Source organism: Berghia stephanieae, chromosome 8 (assembly GCF_034508935.2).
Source record: "Berghia stephanieae isolate SIO BIC M18660-M18661 chromosome 8, UCSD_Bste_1.3, whole genome shotgun sequence".
Lineage (NCBI taxonomy): Eukaryota > Metazoa > Mollusca > Gastropoda > Nudibranchia > Aeolidiidae > Berghia > Berghia stephanieae.
The window spans coordinates 20,654,024-20,673,761 of NC_088367.1; the positions used below are offsets into that span (position 1 = coordinate 20,654,024).

General features: G+C 32.1%; 2 protein-coding genes across 3 annotated transcripts in view; one reads left to right on the top strand and one right to left on the bottom strand.

The window, feature by feature from the left end:
• Positions 1-19,015, bottom strand: part of LOC144978334 (uncharacterized) — a 34,497-nt gene extending 15,482 nt beyond the window's left edge. Inside the window, exons 1-17 of the mRNA XM_078924227.1 lie at positions 18,496-19,015; positions 17,126-17,249; positions 15,846-15,956; positions 13,931-14,035; positions 12,979-13,113; positions 12,340-12,372; positions 11,352-11,446; positions 11,028-11,109; positions 10,288-10,377; positions 9,447-9,573; positions 8,726-8,805; positions 8,217-8,321; positions 6,985-7,111; positions 6,495-6,571; positions 1,966-2,208; positions 1,066-1,176; positions 495-594 (exon numbers count right to left, since the gene is read on the bottom strand). Of these exons, the coding sequence (XP_078780353.1) occupies positions 495-594; positions 1,066-1,176; positions 1,966-2,208; positions 6,495-6,571; positions 6,985-7,111; positions 8,217-8,321; positions 8,726-8,805; positions 9,447-9,573; positions 10,288-10,377; positions 11,028-11,109; positions 11,352-11,446; positions 12,340-12,372; positions 12,979-13,113; positions 13,931-14,035; positions 15,846-15,956; positions 17,126-17,249; positions 18,496-18,668 (1,918 nt within the window). The 5' untranslated portion in view covers positions 18,669-19,015. The remainder of the gene's footprint in view (positions 1-494; positions 595-1,065; positions 1,177-1,965; positions 2,209-6,494; positions 6,572-6,984; positions 7,112-8,216; positions 8,322-8,725; positions 8,806-9,446; positions 9,574-10,287; positions 10,378-11,027; positions 11,110-11,351; positions 11,447-12,339; positions 12,373-12,978; positions 13,114-13,930; positions 14,036-15,845; positions 15,957-17,125; positions 17,250-18,495) is intronic.
• Positions 19,016-19,026: 11 nt separating this feature from the next.
• The window catches only part of LOC144978335 (uncharacterized), a 24,799-nt gene continuing 24,087 nt past the window's right edge, over positions 19,027-19,738 (top strand). The window contains exon 1 of one of the 2 annotated variants that reach the window (XM_078924228.1): positions 19,027-19,160. The gene's annotated coding sequence lies outside the window, so the exon portion shown is untranslated. The remainder of the gene's footprint in view (positions 19,161-19,738) is intronic. The other variant, XM_078924229.1, reaches the window with a different exon arrangement.

Consider the following 19,738-nt stretch of genomic DNA (forward strand, 5'->3'; position numbering starts at 1 on the left):
AATGGTTGGACGCTTCAATTTCATTTATGAAGACAGATGATGTGAAAACCGGAAAAGAAAACACTAAAAATGCCCTAACAACGCCATCTCCTCATCTCTCATTTGTCCTAATGTTTCCTTCATCGTGTTTTGTTGACAAAGAGGAAACCCAAAATGTCCCCATGTATCCATACATTAAATTGAAGCCTATTCTATTTTATTATTGTTATTTATGACGTTAATAGAATAGATATGGTACTAAATCATTACAGTATTGCTAAATTTATCGCTTAAAAATGCATATTCTGCAGGTACAATCCATTTCTGATCAAAGCAAAATGTTAGAGTTTGTTTTGCAGCCATGATTTTAGCCTTCCATTCAATCAGTCATTTATACTTAATAATATTCCTCCCTCTCGATCCAAAATATAGGATATAATATATTTAACAACCCTCGAAAAAAAATACTTTAAAAAAAAGATAAGAAAAAAAATTAAAAAATAAAAACAACTCACCAACAAGAAATTGACGAAACTCATCATTTTTAACTGCCTCCATTGGAGTATGCTTTTTGGCATTTTGAGTGTGTACATCACAACCCCACTCAATGAACAGCTACAAGAAGTACACAAATGATTGCATTATTATTATTATTATTATTATTATTATTATTGTTATTATTATTATTATTATTATTATTATTATTATTATTATTATTATTATTATTATTATTATTATTATTATTATTATTATTATTATTATCATTATTATTATCATTATTATTATTATTATTATTATTATTATTATTATTATTATTATTATTATTATTATTATTATTATTATTATTATATATTATTATTATTATTATTATTATTATTATTATTATGATTATCAGTATTATTATTAATATTATTGTCATTACCATAATCATCATCATCATCATCATCATCATCATCATCATCATCATCATTTGTTACTACCACTATATGTCTGATTGAAACTCTGATAGGATTTCATTCACACACACACAATGGTGATGGTTTTGTGCATGACGGGTACTTTTTCAGATGGTCACTTGCCACTTACATGAGCCAGCTGTCTCTGTAGCCCTTCAATTGCAGAATATATAGGCGTACACCCAAAGTTGTTCTTGGCATCAACGTTAGCACCATTCTCCAAAAGAAGGCAAGCAATATCCTGAGAATTTTAATTTTGAACTTTGAAACGGAATGTAAAATCTATAAAATAACGTTTTTTAGCTTTTTAATTCACATTGGATTGTTGTTGAAATCCAATAACAAGAATGAAACAGTGAAATTTCTTGCCGTCACCAATTTTTAAAGATATGTTTTTTGGTAACTAATGAACATTAAAACCACTTTATTAGCAGGTTGGTTGTATGACAGTAGAAATTATTCCTTTGAATTAAATTCCTTTATGTTGTTTTTACTTGATAAAAAAACCAAAAAAAAACCCAAAGAAACAACCCAAAATTGGAGCTTTAATATGCTCAAAGCGCTTTTTAAGGGGTCTCTAGCCAACAGCTACATGAAAAATTATTGTCACAATGTTAATTAGATCAACAATTTCAGGAAGCTACATTGTCTGAATAATATCTTAACATAAAAATGTCATTGAGCATATATCTTTAAAACAATTAAAGCATCATTTTAAATGTGGCTTACAACCATTAAGGGAGCCTACTTTTGGCTACATCTGTGATTTGGGAGTTCTGTCAGTGTGAGGCAAAAAATATCTCTTTGTGTATTTTAACTTTTGTTGTTTAATACCTAATAATAAAAAATCATGAAAAGTGTGGAGACAGCTTGCAGATTATTCCATCATTCAGCTTGAGTGTCAGATTTCTAATTTGTAGCATATGGTAAGACTGCAACTATTAAAAAACATGTTTGTAGGAAGCAGCGTCAATAATAATGGCACTCATCTAAATCTAAGAATAAAAGTGAAAGTTAATATCTAACATACAAAATGACCATGTCTAGCTGCATGGTGTAAAGCAGTATGACCAGTCTTCGGTTCCTTAGAGTTGATAAAGGTTGGGTTGTTTTTGAAGAATGTAATCATTTTGTCCACAGTGCTTATCTCATTCTCCCTGGCTGCTTTGATAAACATGCGCTGCCAGTTACTTGTGTTGCCTGGGAATACTTGGTACAAAAACACAGTTCCTGCTTTCAGATGCTTGTTCCTGCTGGGCGCCTCATAATAAAACTGTAATGATATGAAATAGTAAACGAAACTGATTACTAATGTTATTATTTTAATTGGTTGAATATATGAAAATCCGTTATTCAAATCTAAAATTCATAGAAATTTGTCAAATGGCATTAATCTTGAATATGTACAGAAAACATGGCATTTCCGCATTGAAGTATTAAATCATGACAATGACAATTAAAAATTAAAATCAATAGATAAAAAATGTTGCTAAGTAAAGTGAAAAGACATTTGTATGAGGACGAAAAAAATACATGAGGCAAAATGTAATAAAATATCCTCCAGTTACATAAAACTAGAAAAATACAACGTATGTGGTTGTTCAAAAATGTGCATTTTGAAATTGACTTATATGCAGAAAGAGGGAATCGATAAACAGACCTGCCAACCCTTCATATTCCAAAAGTGGAATCAGAACGTCAGATAAAGAATTTGAGACAAAATTAGGAATCTTTTACCAATGGATAATTCTGTATTAAAATCACCACCATCTTTGCCACCAAACACATAAAGACAGCATTCGGGCACAACTGGCAAAACTAGTATCACATTTATTAGGTAATGGATGGGAAAGGAGGAAGGAGTGCATTTAATTTTCCTATTTAACTCCCTTTTGGCAATCATTAAAAAGAAAATTTAGCTTTTAACGCCCCCCCCCCCCCACCCCCTTTCATTTATTTCTTTTTACCATGATAAGCATGACTGAAAATCGGAATTTTAGAGATAATGGCGGAACAGTGGAAAAGGAAGAGCGAAAATAGGAATGATTCCACCAAAAGCGGAAGGGTTGGTAGATATGGATAAATTGCATGAATTCATTAAATTCCGTATTTGGTTAAAATTCCTCAAATAAAATGAAGAGCTAAATACTGAAGGAAGACGTAATTCATTCCTGTTTTTCCAAATTTTATCTAACGTTGATTAGCATTATATAATGTTGATATTATGAATGAATGACCATGAAATTCATAATCTATAGTCCATCTTTGTTTATCAATAAAAACACTAGTGCAATACTGAAATAAGCATCTTTTAAGTCAAAGGAACAAGCAAAGCATTGTTCTTGAAATGATATACTGCCTCTTGAAGACTGCTCATTTTAAAATGTGTATATTTAACGTATTTATTGAAATGCTTAAGGTTGAGAATAATTCTAAGGTTCCCATTACTTTTAGTTCTAGCGAATATATTAGAATAAAATTGATTCTGGTTATCCTCGTGATCCCTCTGACTGCTTGGATAATATTTTTCTCTTTCAATTCTCTAACTTCTCTTTCAATTAGTATTCTTTCCTGTTCCGAAAATGTTATGCTTTTTGGGATAAAAGTTTGCACAGGGGTAAAACAAAGTTCTGGGTAAACTCCCCTAATTTGGTTTAACACCCACTGGTCTTTAGTGATTTTCTGCCATTTCTGTATATATAATCTTGTTTTCCCCCCTGTGAAATTGTCTATAGTATTTTTAAATTCTAAACTTGCGCTATTGTCTTCTTTTCCCTTCATAATTTGTCATTGTTGTCCTAAAGTTAAATTTGGTTCTGTGAGAAGTGTTTCCTTCCTCCCCATCCTCCTCTTGTTATCGGTCGCCATCCTCTCCCCCCTCTGCTTTTGTGGGTTCTGGATGGTGAGGGGTAAGGCATCCTCCTTTGACCATTTTTTGATTTTCCATCATAGTGAAACGTGCCAGATTTTGTCACGGCTTTCGAAAGCTTGTGGGTATCATTAATTGTCTTAATGGTTTCGTCTAAATTATCTCCAAAAAGGAACTCCGTTGATGTGCTTTCTTTCGGTTTGCACAATTCTCTACATTCTTCATTCAGAAAAGGCTCAAGTGCTTCTTTTCGAATTTGGCTGCAATTCGTATATACAGCTTCGGTTGTTCCTTCTGAGCTCCTTCTTTGGCCAGTTGATCGGCAATTTCATTTCCATATATACCTACATGACTTGGAATCCACTGCAGCACAATTTTTCCTGTTTTATCAGATAAGCCCTCAAGGGCCTCCACAGTGTGTGCGGCTTCAGAGTCCTGGTAATTTTCAATAGACCGGAGAGCATCATCAGAGTCTGTCAAGTAAACCACATTTTTCCCGTATATTCTGAAGTCGTCAATCACTTACCATCAGCAAAAGAAAATAATAAAGCTAAAAATAGACAAAGAAAGGAATGACACACACCTAGAACACAACAAGCAGGATCCAATCCATGCCATTCAGCGAAGTAGCCAAGTCACTCTATTCCGCCTCCGAACAGGACACAATAGACTAAGAGGACATATGTTTACAAAGCTAGGTATTGGAACAACCCCTTATTGCCCATGTGGAACCGACCATGAAACCACTTTACATGTGCTTATGGATTGCCCATTATACAACGTGCAACGTTCGAACCACTGGGTCACCCCTACAACACTCAACACAAAGCTCTATGGTGAGGCTGAGGACCTAAAGCGGACCACAGACTTCATAGCAGATATCGGACTGCAGCCATAGATGTCCATCAGAGGAACGAAGAAGAAGAAGAAGAAGTATATACAGCTGATCCCACTCTTAACAAATCCGTGACTAATGGAGTCATTGCTTTGACCTCTATTACCCTCTTATTGTCCTTTTCCTGGCTCCTTTTAACTAAGTCGCTCAGCAGTTTAGCCGTTATGGTTAGACTTTTGCTCATTAATAATTGAATGTTATTGATGGTCGTGTCCTTAGATTTTGCATAAGTAGGCAGTATACGCCATACTTGAGGGTTAATTCGAGGGACTCTGAGATTGGGGGTGTTTTTGGGACAAAGGTGTTTATCCAACACTTTCTTGGTTTTTTCCCTGTTGACATTAGCGCACACTCCATTATTGACTATCTTTGCCACCGATTCGTGAATGTCTTCACCAAACGATTCTGGTACATTAAAAAACTGTTCCAGTTCTTTTATCTCATTATCGATTTCATCTTCGTCCTCACTTTCTTCCACCTCTTTTTCTTTCTCATCTTCGTATGTCATATCATTTTCGAGCATCTCTAGCTCGTCGAGGTCACTGGTTGCGGTCATTGTGTGCGTGCCTTCTTCCCCCTTTTCGCTCTCATTCGGCTTTTGTATCTTTAACGTTTGCTCGCTGGAGTCGTGATTAGTCATTAATAGATGCGTTAGTGACTTGAAACCTTCTACAATTAACTGTCCCAATTCCGAATTTGAGGCGTGGGGATTGCTATGGGCGTGGGTATTAGAGTGGGTTTCCTTGCTCACTAAATGTGATGGCCCCTGATTAACTGCCTCATTTCCAATTGTTTTTGTTTTAGATTCTAATTTCCTTTTATGATATGTTCTACTGTCTTTTTTACATTCTCCATTTTTACCCCTCTTTTTCTCTCCCGCGGGAGAAGAAATTGGGTTTTTTGTATGAGTTAACACTCCCTCGGGAGATGTTATGGGAACTGTTTTAGTTTTCTCCCCCGCGGGGGTAGAAAGTTCCTTATTCAACTCTTCCACTTTATCTGGTTCCATTGTTTATTCGAAGTAATCTAAAATATTTTCTCAAAAGTTTCAATCATTAAGCACCACTTTCACAGTGTTAATAACATACTTTTGTATGAATTAACACTCCCTTGGGAGATGTTATGGGAACTGTTTTAGTTTTCTCCCCCGCGAGGGTAGAAAGTTCCTTATTCAACTCTTCAACTTTATCTACTCAAAAGTTTAAATCATTAAGCACCACTTTCACAGTGTTAATAATATACTTTTGTATGAATTAACACTCCCTCGGGAGATGTTATGGGAACTGTTTTAGTTTTCTCCCCCGCGGGGGTAGAACGTTCCCTATTCAAATCTTCAACTTTATCTGGCTCCATTGTTTATTAGAAGTAATTTAAACATTTTCCCTCAAATGTTTAAATCATTAAGCACCACTTTCACAGTCTTAATAATATGCTCCAATGGGAATAAATATGTCACAGGTCTAGTAACAGATTAAAAATCCAATAAGGATAAGGAAAATTTAACACAATGGTTTGCATTAAATAGACAAAACAAGACGCGTCCAGCCTTCTTGACAGTCGAACGTGAACTGACAGTCACGACGTGATTCTTCATTTGTAACCCAATTCGGAATTGGGGTACGAGGTAGAGTGTTGATATTATGAATGAATGACCATGAAATTCATAATCTATAGTCCATCTTCGTTTATCAATAAGAACACATTTATAGTCTAATATGGTCTTCAAAACATTTCTCATCTATTATCAAAACTCTCCATTTTCTCCAGCTACATTGCCAATTTACTCAAAACCAACCTCATATTGAGGATAATGCAGAGGGTTGATTTCCACAGCATTAGTCTTTGGTAGGCCAAGAATCTGTTTGATGGAAGCTGAAATACAAGGGAGAAGCTTAATAATATGTTGATTAAAAATTGAAATTCACAGATTTTATCTTTGTGAAAAATATAAAGGTTTGAAACCATAACAAAGTGCATTTAGTACAACTAACAGCTGCATACATACTAAAAATTAAGTTCTACAAAGTAGCAAGTGTTCTGTGGTATAGCAAAACAGTTGAGAATATCAAAATGCTTTGAAAATTAATTGACACCTGATTGACTGATGTTTTAGCGGAAAACATTTTGTTTGCTTCATATAGTCAAATCAAAATGATAAAAAAAGTAAAATGAATGATTTGATTTAGGACATCAAACTTGGAAGTGCTCAGAGAATTCCACTGCAAGAATATACGTTTGTTTAAATCCAGCTTTAAGGGGATGTTAAAGAAATGGGAACTACATACGTTTGTTCTTGGATGAGAAATCATCAAGAAACTCGCCAGTTTCCTTGTGACGTAGTACAAGGCGTCTCCCCTCTGTCAACATTTCACGACCTTCCGAAAGGTAGAAACCTGATCCGTTGGATAAACTCTGCAGAAAAAGAACGACATTATATGTGACTCATCTTCCTAAAACGGTATTTAGTAAGATTAGCATGAAATAAGATAAATTTCATTTTCATATGTTCTCAAAACCGTTACTTGAATTCCCTGATAAATTCAAATAAAGACACACTTTTACAAATCATTTTTACCAAATGTTCAGTTTGAATCTAACAGTAAAAATTCCAATTTCAAAATGTTTTGGAGAGTTGTGTCAAATATGTAATCAGTCTGTGGCGAAACAATGAAAGCAAATAGCACAATTAAAGAAAAGATTTATCATCAAATACCAAGCACTAACACAAGATCTCAAATATATGGAATAAAATTGAATATAATCATGTTTTTTTACCCTTTGTGAATTAATTGCTCTAGTAAATGTAATTTTAAAAAATCCAAATTAATGACATAATAAGTAACTCTATTCACATTGGAGCTTAATTTGATTTTTAAAATATTCAAATTGGCCAATGGCTCCTATCATGTGTTATGAACGAAAATTACGCAGTTTAATTTGGGAATGATTGAATTAGTGTATTGTCCTCGTCGTTTAAAATGACTGATAATGGTTACTAATGCAGACTGGCTAACTACTAAATAATATTCGTAGATTTACAAATTTTTGGTTCCAACTGCAGAAATTTATAAACATTTTTGATTCAATAAACTTGCTGAAAAGTATAGTTTGTTACTAAATAACTTATCTTCAGGACTTACAATGATTATTCTAATCCTTGTAAGGGCAGGCTATAAATTCTTATGTTGATAATAGTGGACTTCTTTTTATTTTTACTTGTAAATTACTATTTTGAAAAATTCCTATAGGAAGATCTGTTTATGAAATAAAATTTGGTTCCACATGGCCTGCTGTGGCATCCTTTTTGTACCAATACTCTTACAATACCCGTCACTGCCAATAACAGGTACTCATTTATATCTGAGTCAAATTTAAAAGCTACCAACATAAGGTATGTTCAGCTAAGTAGATTGACAACAGTCAATCTTAAATTCTTGTAATAATTAAAATTTTGGTGTTAAATATAATCTTATTTCAAAAGGAAAAAAAATAAGATAAGAAAAGGGTCTTTTCTCACTAAATTGATGACGTATGACAGGCACAAATCATTGATGGAGATATTCCGTGGAATTGTGACAAAATCAAATCGGTTTCGCATGCATTCCCGTATGTGACTGCGAACCTGTAACACACACACACAAAAATAAAAATAAAATCAACTCATATTTTTTCTTATACCATATGAATTATTTACAATTTAGTCTACCCTTCATCAACACAAGATACATGTCATAATAGAAATAATGAAATAAAATTCAATTAAACAAATAAGTGAATGAATAAATAAATAATAAATCAACTTTATTTGCAAAAATAGGCTTTAGAAATAATAAAAAAGTTACAAAATGATGTTTCACATCAACACATAAAATAAAGTGCATCAGTAAAATACATTGTAATGGAATTTTGCATATTAACCTGGATTGGCCAACATCATGACAACTGACAATTATGGTATATCATCTAAAGCAACTAATCAATATCTTGGACTTTGGTAATAAAAATGGTAACAAATTGATGTTTTACCTCGTGTTGTGTTTTCTGAACATGATCTACCCATCGTCGGCAATATTCTACATCAAAACGACGAACCATTTTCTCTATTTCTGTTTAAAACAATACAAAATATAATTTTCTCACGTTGAAATTGACCATAAAAGATAACGAATGGAAGAATAAATGAATGAATGAAATAATGAATGAATGATTGAATAAACAAACGAATGATGATTGAATGATAAAACGAATATAATGTAATGTAAGAGAGAGAGGCGAAGTGGCCGAGTGGTTAAGGCATTGCACTGTGACCTAGAAGGACCCGGGTTCGAGCCCCGCTTCAGGCACTTTCGTTTTTTTCCGTGAGCAAGATTATTTATCCCCAATATGCTCACTTGAACAACATGGGTGATTCCTGTTGACATCAGACATCTTGTTTGATGAGTTATCTATATTCCTTCGTGGAATGCCGAGGTGACAATATTTTATGATGTCGTGGCGAAAAAGGCATAAAGAATGTAATGATATAACCTACTTTACGCAATATCAACAAGAGAGAATCCATAAATAAGATATACTAAATTATTTCTGATTAAATCAATTTCCTAGATCTAAAAATCAAATTTTGATACCTTGGTCAAATATCAACAATACATTTTCATTAGAATCTTGCTATTGTCTGCAAGTAATCTGTACATTTTTGCACAATCAACATCATGCAAAACAAGATAGTATGTAGTACACTTCTTACCATCTTTATGTTTTTCTATTTCTGATTTGAGTTCTTTTCTTCTTTGCAACTCCTGCATGTTAGACACAATAGGAGGAAACTTTTCTAATTCGTGGTTGCATTCCCGAATCAAGCGTCCTATCCACTCCTTAAAAAGAAAGCAGTAGATAGTGATTACTTAATATTAAAGAACAATATATTATAACAAAAAAAGGAACAAAAACGGCGACTTCAAAGTTTAAAAAAACAAACATGAACTAAGTTTTGAGAATTTATTAATTATACTTATAAACAATAACAAATAGCTGTTTACAAGTAAAGTGAAATAAATAAATATCTGACAAAAATTTAATTGAAATGCTTCCCTCTTCCATCATTCTCAATTTACAAAAAGAATACGAAAATAAAGAGAGAGATTGAGAGAGAGAGAGAGAGAGAGAGAGAGAGAGAGAGAGAGAGAGAGAGAGAGAGAGAGAGAGAGAGAGAGAGAGAGAGATTATAATTTCACAATAAATACAAAACACATAAGCTACCAGTTGGCAGAGCACTCACTTCACAAGCAAACGGACCGGTATTGATCTGGGGTGCAGTCAGAATTTTGGTCCACCCAGCATTGATTGGGTAGCTGGGTCTGTTAGATATATGTTAGATAGCACTTTGTGATACACTTATGTCGTTTCCAAAGGGTAACAAGCAATTGCTAGCGTCTATTTAATGATATTTATATACTAAGATAAACTCCAACTCCATGGACCTTATGGCTCTGAAGGATTACTGTGTTAACTTTATACATATTTGCTTTTTTGAGAACAATCAGAAATAAAAGTGGGCTATTACTCTTATGGGTAAATCAATCACTCACTATTCGGTCAACAACAATTTGACACTGCCGATACTTGTAGGCTACCATGAAGAAATATGCAAAATAAGATGTCACTGCCATACCATCAGCCTGAAAGAAGATTTTTAAAATCAAATGTAAAATTGAAATGTATATTATCATCAACACCACTATGGTCACATATCCTCATTATACCTGGATACCTACCTACTATAATCATTATTAATAAGAAACTCAACACCTCACTATCAAATGAAATTTGTGGACAAAATTTACTACTACCATCACCACCACCACCACTACTACCACTATCATTATCATCATCATCATCATCACCATCATCATCATCATCATCATCATCATCATCACCATCATCATCATAATCATCAACATAATCATTACAATAACCACCATTTTAAGAATAGTATAAACAGTCTATAGTCAGGTTCTCATTCATATCTGAGTCAAGTGAGGTAAAATGTGTCAAGGATGTAACACAAAGGCTAGAGTTTTGTAAACATCATCAATCATTGATAATTCTAATCATCACTTGACTTTGTTACATGATATGACATTTTGCCACGCTTTCATCAATAGTGAGCAGTCTACATCAATCACTTCTTTCAGAGCTCACAGTGAGTATCTTTCGACTACAAAAGCAATTATTAGTAACTCATTTTAGTTCTTGCCATATATTGGATTATTTTGTTTGTTTGTTATCGATGATTTCCATACTATTTCTAACTAAATGTTGAATATACCTCAACTAAATCCTCAGAGTCAAATGGCGTCTCAGCATAAAACATTTTCTCTGCTGATCTTAAAGCTAGATTTATTGTCCATCTGTATGAAACAAAATAGTCGATCATGAGGTAATCTTTATTCATCTATTGTCTTATTTATTCATTTGCTTGTTTAATCATTTATTTATCTATATTTTTTGTTGTTGTAAAACACGACATGCAAAGTTTTACAAGACTAAACTTAAAATACCCCAGGGTCATGAAATAATTTATATATATAGATTCACATGTATATGTATATGTATAATATATGTACTTAACAATGAATCATTTATTATTTACCTGTCATTCAACAAAAGGTCAGTGGTGAACATATTCGGTACAAATGAGTTGACTAGAGCACATAAAACCCTACTGTCTACCAAGTCATCAAGGCGCTGGAATAATATGAAACAAAATGTACTGTAATACCTGACAATTGTATTGAATACATTGCTATAGGTATAATGATTCATCATTTATATACAAGCATGTAATCAAAGAGGGAGAGGGGATACAATTCAATTCAAAGATTAAAAGAAATAAAAGAATTATATATTTATTTGTCTTCACCAGGAGATAATAAACAGTCACAAGAAATAGATTTCTTTAAAAAGAGTCATATCATTCCAGAAATATACAAATATATAAATATAAGGCAGAGTGGATATATAAAATACGCTTATATAGACACGACATCGAGGTCTCCTATTTTTTTTTTCTAAATAACATTGGTAAATAAAAATTGCATATATGGACATAAATCTTACCACAAGACATGACACATATATTGAGATTTTACTGCAGTCCCTATGATGTTGATATATCCATCCTTGACTATATATATATATATATATATAATATATATATATATATATATATATATATATATATATATAGTCAGGGATGGATATATCAACATCACAGGGACTGCAGTAAAATCTCAATATAAGCGTCATGTCTTATATATGTCATATATATATATGTATGTATGTATCGGCTCAAATATTTATCAAAATTAGATGCAAAGAAAAGAAAGAAACCAAATTATAGCTGACTGATATTTATATATTAGGCATTAAATAAATAAATTGTTAGGTAATCAATTATATGGTATATTAAAAAAATATAGATTGATACTCAAATGAATAAATAAACGAATAGTAAAAAAAAAATAGTTAAAAAGAGTTTATCAACGAATTAGAAATGTCCGTTGTTTTAAGACGTAAGATAGGTGTTCCAACATAAAATGAAAGAAGAATGATACAAAGCATGGAGGAAGAATACTCACATAGCAAAACAGATGCTTGCCTTCTGCAGTTTTCTGGTAATCAATTAAACAATTATTGAAGTATCATTTTAATGGCAATCAAAACACATTAACCTAGAAAAAAATGATTTGATGTACAAAGCGGAATGATATGTTTTCAAGAACATTTTTGTTTCTTTCTTTTTATAAAATCAAAAGCACATAATCCATTCAGACCACTCTTTCGACTGGTTGTCTTTTTGGATGTCCACAAGAACCCCATTGAAAGGATCAAATTTCTAAGATTGTAATAGATCTGGCACATGTCTAAGATGGTGATGATGATGATGACGATGATGATGATGATGATGATGATGATGATGATGAAAAGGGGGAGGGGGCGGGGAGGAGAAGGAGGAGGAGGAGGAAGAGAAAGATTAAGGTGAAAATAATCATTGGTGGCTCAACATGGAGTAAAAGTCAAGCAGTGCCGATCATATTCAGTGATTTCAAAACTCTGATCTCGGAGTTAACATTAGTTGGACGCCTATCAAGCAGCCTCTACTGTATAAAATTGGAATTTGATTTAATATGGCCTGTTGGGAATTAAATAAAGCATTGTGAATTGTATTAACAGAAATGATTATATTGATTTATTCTGTTTTATCATTTGATAATTACCTTCAACTGAGCATTGACCATTTCTAAAATGCACACATCTGGCGATGGGTATTTACCAGCCTCTGCCCTTTTCTTCTTGAAATTCTTCATGAAATCTGCACGAGGAAACTTGACCCAGTCCATATCCGGGCTGCCCTGTAAATGTAGACCATGAGTCTGAAATACACATTTTGTTCTGCTTTTCCCAAAATCATATTCCTTATTTATTCAAGTGTTGTTGCAATTGTATTACTCAAATATGGTTATACGGACAATAACAATTTCTTGTTACCCTTTGAATAGGATGCTAGTCTATCATAAAGTACTTTCCACCAAATCAAACTGACCCAGCTACCCAACGACTGCTGGGTGGACAAGGGGGTCCAAAAAAAAATCTCAACGGCACTGGGATCAATGTCAGTCTTTTAGCGTGTAAAGCGAGTGCTCTACCAACTGAGCTATTGGGACCCCCTAAACAAACATGACACTAAACAATAAATTTTGAATAATAGCATCTTTTTATAAAAATGTAAATTGATAAGAGAAAAAACACTCATTTGATTTTGCAGAGAAATTGTGTTTGGAATCTTGGTGTTTATTTTGATTGTAAAATGACTATGCAAATTCATATTTCTAAAATTATTCAAAATGGTAATTTTTATTTAAAGAGAATATCCAGTGCAAGATCAATGCTTGATACTGATAGAACAAAACTACTAGGGGGTAGGGGGAGGGAGAAGGGGTTTACGACAAATAGACCGTCTATGATTTTTTTCTCTCCAGAATGTATGGAAAACAACACAGCAAAACAAAAACAAAAAACAACAACAACAAAAAAAAACCCCAACACAAACAAAGAACAAAAAAAAAAAAAAGCAAAACGAAAACAAAACAGAAAAAGATCAATCAAATACCCAAAAAATTTTTTTTTAAAATGAAGGATGACAAAAAATAGGCTTTTCTTTTATTTTACCGAATCATTCAAGTCATCCATAACAGCCGAGGCACCAAAACCTGTGAGCAATGATTTCTTAGCTTTGTTCTTTTTCTTCTTTTGAGGAGGAGGATCAGGAGTCCACTGGAACATAAAACACATGTCTGTTAAGATTTTATTTCATTCAAATTTACAAATATGTATAAACTTAACTATACAAAATTCATTAAAAAAGCAATAAAAAATTAATAACTCAAAAGTAACCGCTAAAATCCTCTCATGATATTCATCTTGTTGATGTTATGTTATTTCAATGGGAAAAAAAAGTGTTAGTCAAAGGCTTTGGTGATAGATCTAAGAATTAATGATTGTATATAATAATCTCAGTCATGTTATGATCTTCAGGGTTTCATTTTCAAAAAACTTTTGATAATATGGCTACATAAAAAATATGGTCAATTCCCAATACTTCAACCCGCACCCCAAATTCGGATTTATCAATACTTACCTGTTTACAAAACTTAAAGCCACAGTGACTAATTACTACTAAGAATAATTTGTTTATGATTAATAACCACCTAAGGTAAAATAAAAAGTGACTAAATGTTGATATCAAATCACAAACACTTATCAGACATTTCATTCAAGCATGTTTCAACAACTATCCTTTTATAATAAAAAAATAAAAGGGAGTCCCATAACATAATGGACGTTGGGGATTGCTGGAAAGGCGATGCCCTATTAAACGACATAGAGTGGTAGGATGGCCAATTCCTTTCCACATTGCTCTTATTTTCCAAAATATAAAAAGACCCATTTACTGCTTGGTGAGCAGATCAGCAGGACCTGAAATCCAATCCCGCCGATCTTTACATACAGCAGTAAATGGGTAGCTGGGTCTGTTTAGGTCTGTTGAAAGGAACCATAGAATGACATAATAACAGAGATAATCTGTAGCAAATTTTGAATTCCTGGCCAAAATTATTTTTGTTACTTGTTATTAGTCTGATTTCTAAGGTAAACGTCTCATTTCTAAAGTAAAAAGTGTTTGTGATGATAAGCGTGTGTAAAAATAAAATTAAAATCAAAACGGCCTTTTATTCATCTTAAAAGACAGAATTCCAAGGGAAGACTGGGATAACCAGGTGTCAGCCGCATTACAGCACCGCAATGTGAGTTAGGTCTAGGCAACCTGCTCAAGGCAAACATCGCAGTTGGGGAATTTTATTTAGTACTTCTTGGGTAAAAAGTAGCAATGACTATCCCGCACAAATCTTTGGGCCTCTTTTTCGCTCACGAAGTGCCCGAATTCATGTCAAAATATGGGACGAAGCCGTTTCGTATATGCTATTTTAACAAATTAATTACGACGCTGTTTATCGATGAATATGACTGAAAGTTGGCACACAGTTAGAAAAAAGGTCATATTAGATTATGTCAAGCGACAAAACTCGTGCGATTACCAGAAGACCATTAAAAATAGATTTTTACTCTTTGGAGTAAAATATTTCTAAAACTATCGGGGTGGAGGTTTTGTCGCTGACAAGGTAATACATGAACATTTCTTCTTTTTGGTTGTAAAATTTCATATGAATATGACGAGTACTTTTCCCGTATTTTACAAAACACCATCCTAATTTGCTCTTCAAGTTTCAATCTTTTAATACACTTATTACGCAAGATACACCAAAGGTCGAAAAAAAATGCCGAAAAAGCATCCCATATTTTCGCGTTTTTTTCCTCTTTGCGGGTCATCCAAATAAATGACACCTTTGAAACTGCATAACTTGTTTATTTATGAATGGATTTTCAAAATTCAAAAACATTTTTACTTAGTGGAGATAGGGCTTTGATATTAGACAAAAATTTTCCTCAAAAAGAGAAAAAAACATTTTTCATAGTCATTGCTATAAAAAGCACAGCTCCAAGTACCTATTTCAAATGAATGTATTACCTTAAAAGGCACTTGGGTAATAACGTCCTGGTCTTCATGTTGTAAGTACTCAACTCTCTCCCACAAAAACCAGACATCATGACTGATGAGACGCCATAGTAGATCAAAAACCTTAATGGAAATGTATGATAACAACAACAACAATAATAATAATAATAATAATAATAATAATAATAATAATAATAATAATAATAATGATAATGATAATAATAATAATAATAATAATAATAATAATGATAATAATAATAATAATAACAATAATAATAATAATAATAATAATAATAATAATAATAATAATAATAATAATAATAATAATAATAATAATAATAATAACACTACTACTACTACCACTACTACTACTACTACTACTACTACTACTACTACTACTACTACTACTACTACTACTACTACTACTACTATATACTACTACTACTACTACTACTACTACTACTACTACTACTACTACTACTACTACTACTACTACTACTACTACTACTACTATTACTACTGCTACTACTACTACTCCTACTACTATTACTATTACCACTACTTTTACTAATAGTAATAATAATAATAATAATAATAATAATAATAATAATAATAATAATAATAATAATAATAATAATAATAAAAATAATAATAATAATAATAATAATAATAATAATAATAATAATAATAATAATAATAATAATAATAATAATAATAATAAAAATAATAATAATAATAATAATAATGATATAATAATAATAATAATAATAATAATAATAATAATAATAATAATAATAATAATAATAATAATAATAATAATAATAATAATAATAATAATAATAATAATAATGATGATAATGATTATGATGATGATGATGATGATGATGATGATAATGATGATGATGATTTTAGATATATAACTACAAATATCTGAGCGTAAGGACATTGATACCAATCTGATTCTACTGTTACCTATATAGTGGACAGCTGACTAAAACGAATTAATGCATAGATAATTGTCTGAAAGAAAGAGTTTTCATGTAACTTTTTATTTCCACTGGTGTTAAACAGAAATTTAAAGCAAAATGTGTTCAGAAAAAAAGAGAATTTAAAATAATAACACATCTAAATTTCTAAAATACAATTAACAGACCATCATGACAAATTTGACTAACATTAAGATTTAAATAGTATACAGTCAGGCAATGATACGTTTAATTTCTAAATGTCACTTTTTATATATACACTGTGTTGTAAAAAGAGCCAATTCTTTCAAATAATACTCTCCTTACATGATCAGCACTTCTCATGGCAAACATACGAGGATCAACATAAACATCATGGGGCAAGACTTCGCACTGTTTAAGTTCTTCTACTACCCATTCAACTCGGGTTTGGAGCTGTTGTTGGGATAACCTGGAAATAAATAATAATTTGAAATTCAAATGTTAACAAGTAGTATTAAAAATACTTAACACCTGATATTGACATCTACACATGTTTTAAAAGTGCTAATGGACTATTACATTTATAGCGCTTTGAGATGCAATTGCATAGAAAGTGCTTTACTAAATGTACATCATTTTATATATATATATATATATATATATATATATATATATATATATATTGAATCGTGTTTGATACAAATATGGTACGAAAAGTGCTCGACATGTAGTAATGGAGCGAATTATTTAAAATATTTACCACAATGTTTGGGACAGTCCTGACGATGGCAAATTAAGCCTGAAACATTGATGTAGACTGTCCCAAACATTGTGGTAAATATTTTAAATAATATATATATATATATATATATATATATATATATATATATATATATATATATATATATATATTAAAAGAAAAAAGGGCTGAGTCACTTTCTGATTTTGAATGGGATGGGGGAACACCTATGTTTTAAATTGTCATTCAGAGGAGTTATATTGCTTAGCATTTTAAAATCCTAGAATTTTTATATAATTTAAAACATATATGAGAAAAAAAAATGTTCATATCTTAAAGTTTTGTATTTCATGAATTTTTTAAAATATGTGACTCTGCCCTTTCTTCCCAGGTGCTCTTTAAGTGCTTACTACATCTATTTTGACTTTATATCCTGCCATCAACTTTAGAAAAAGAAGAGGAATATTTAAAAGGCCTCGAATACTTGTATTTCAATTTCTTAAAATAAGAATTTGGTTTGTATATTCTTATAGTTATGACTGATCCTATTTTAACCTTTATTTGTGCGATCATATTTCACTCTTATCTGTCATTGCATCTTATCATTTTACCATGCATTTTAAATGTGCTTCAATCAAGCCATATTCTATTCCCACGATTTTGTTAAAAACAATTCATTATAGTCTGAGTCGCATTACTGCCAATAAATAACATATAATTGGCCTGAAGTGAAAACCAGATTTTCTTGCAAAGGTCAGACCATGATTGTTTATAGGATGTGACTAACAGTTGCAAGATAAGACATTAAGGCCCAAACTCGATAAATGTATCTCCTTTCAAATCACTTCGGAATCGAATATATAATGTAAGTAAGGATAACATGCACAGTTGCCAATTTAGGGTAAACTCGAATTGTCAGCATTATTATCATCATCCATAAGTTATGACAAAAAGAAAAGCTTTAAAAACGTCTTACCCATCCATGCTATCTAATCTATTAAGATCTCGTCCAGTGATACTTTCTACGAGGTACTTCATACCCGTTCCAGTCAAAAGGTCCATTAAGATGTTGGACATTAGCTGGTTGTATGGCATCAGTCGCAGGTTGACCCATGCTGTCATCCCACGAATTCTTGTTCTCATAGACATTGTGGAGAGTTCGTTTGATAGGGCTTGAAAATAAACTTTAATATTATATTGTGACGAAACTCTAAGCTTTCATTTTCTCCAAAGATGAAATTGCGTGAATAACTGGTAAATAAATTAAAAAAAAAAAAAAAAAAAGTACGCAACAAGAAAATGTGTATTTGAGTTATTTCACATCGAATTTCCTACATTGAAAGTACTCTGAGACTGTTTAAAAGTGTAATCAAATATCTATGTCACGAATCCTACAATGCAAAACATCATTTAACAATTAGCCACTGCGCCAAAACATTAGATGACCGCCATTTGTAAACACAATGGTTGTACCCATAATTCAAGACCTCAGTATCAAGGGGAAGCTACTCTATAACATTCAATATGGCAGCGCCCTGTCCTTCAAAAGAATCCGGTTACTGAGACTAGCAGACAACAAACTTCAGTTTGAGTGTATGGTTGATTAAGTCGTAAATAATGGCCGTGCATCGTTAGGGAATGGTATGGACCACCGTCATCATCTTGTTATTGTCTATTCATGTTTCCTTCTCTGCTATAGTCTCTACTAGAGAGGTGCGCCGGTGTTACCAATGCCAATACCAGGACAAACCATTCGTTTGGACAGAAAAATAAATAAAAAACTTACCGCTTACCGTCAAAAGCAGTTTAGATTTGAAGATGCATTTGTTTTCTATCAAAAAACATTCGGTACTAGACAATCCTTGATAAATTTCAAAAGTTGTGTTTGAAATTATATTTAGAGAGCTGCGCCGGTGTTACCAATACTTAGCTTCTATACCAGGATAAATCATTCGTTTGGACCGAAAAATAAATAAAAAACTTACCGCTTACCGTCAAAAGCAGTTTAGATTTGAAGATGCATTTGTTTTCTATCAAAAAACATTCGGTAATGGACAATCCTTGATGAATTTCAAAAGTTGTGTTGAAATTATATCCTAATTGTTTTCATGATTAATTCCTCGCGAAATCGTGTGGGTATCGTTTCTGTTATCAAGGTACCGCCTAGCCAGGCAGGGTTGCCAGATCATTTTTGAGTAAGAGACCAAACTAGCTATAGC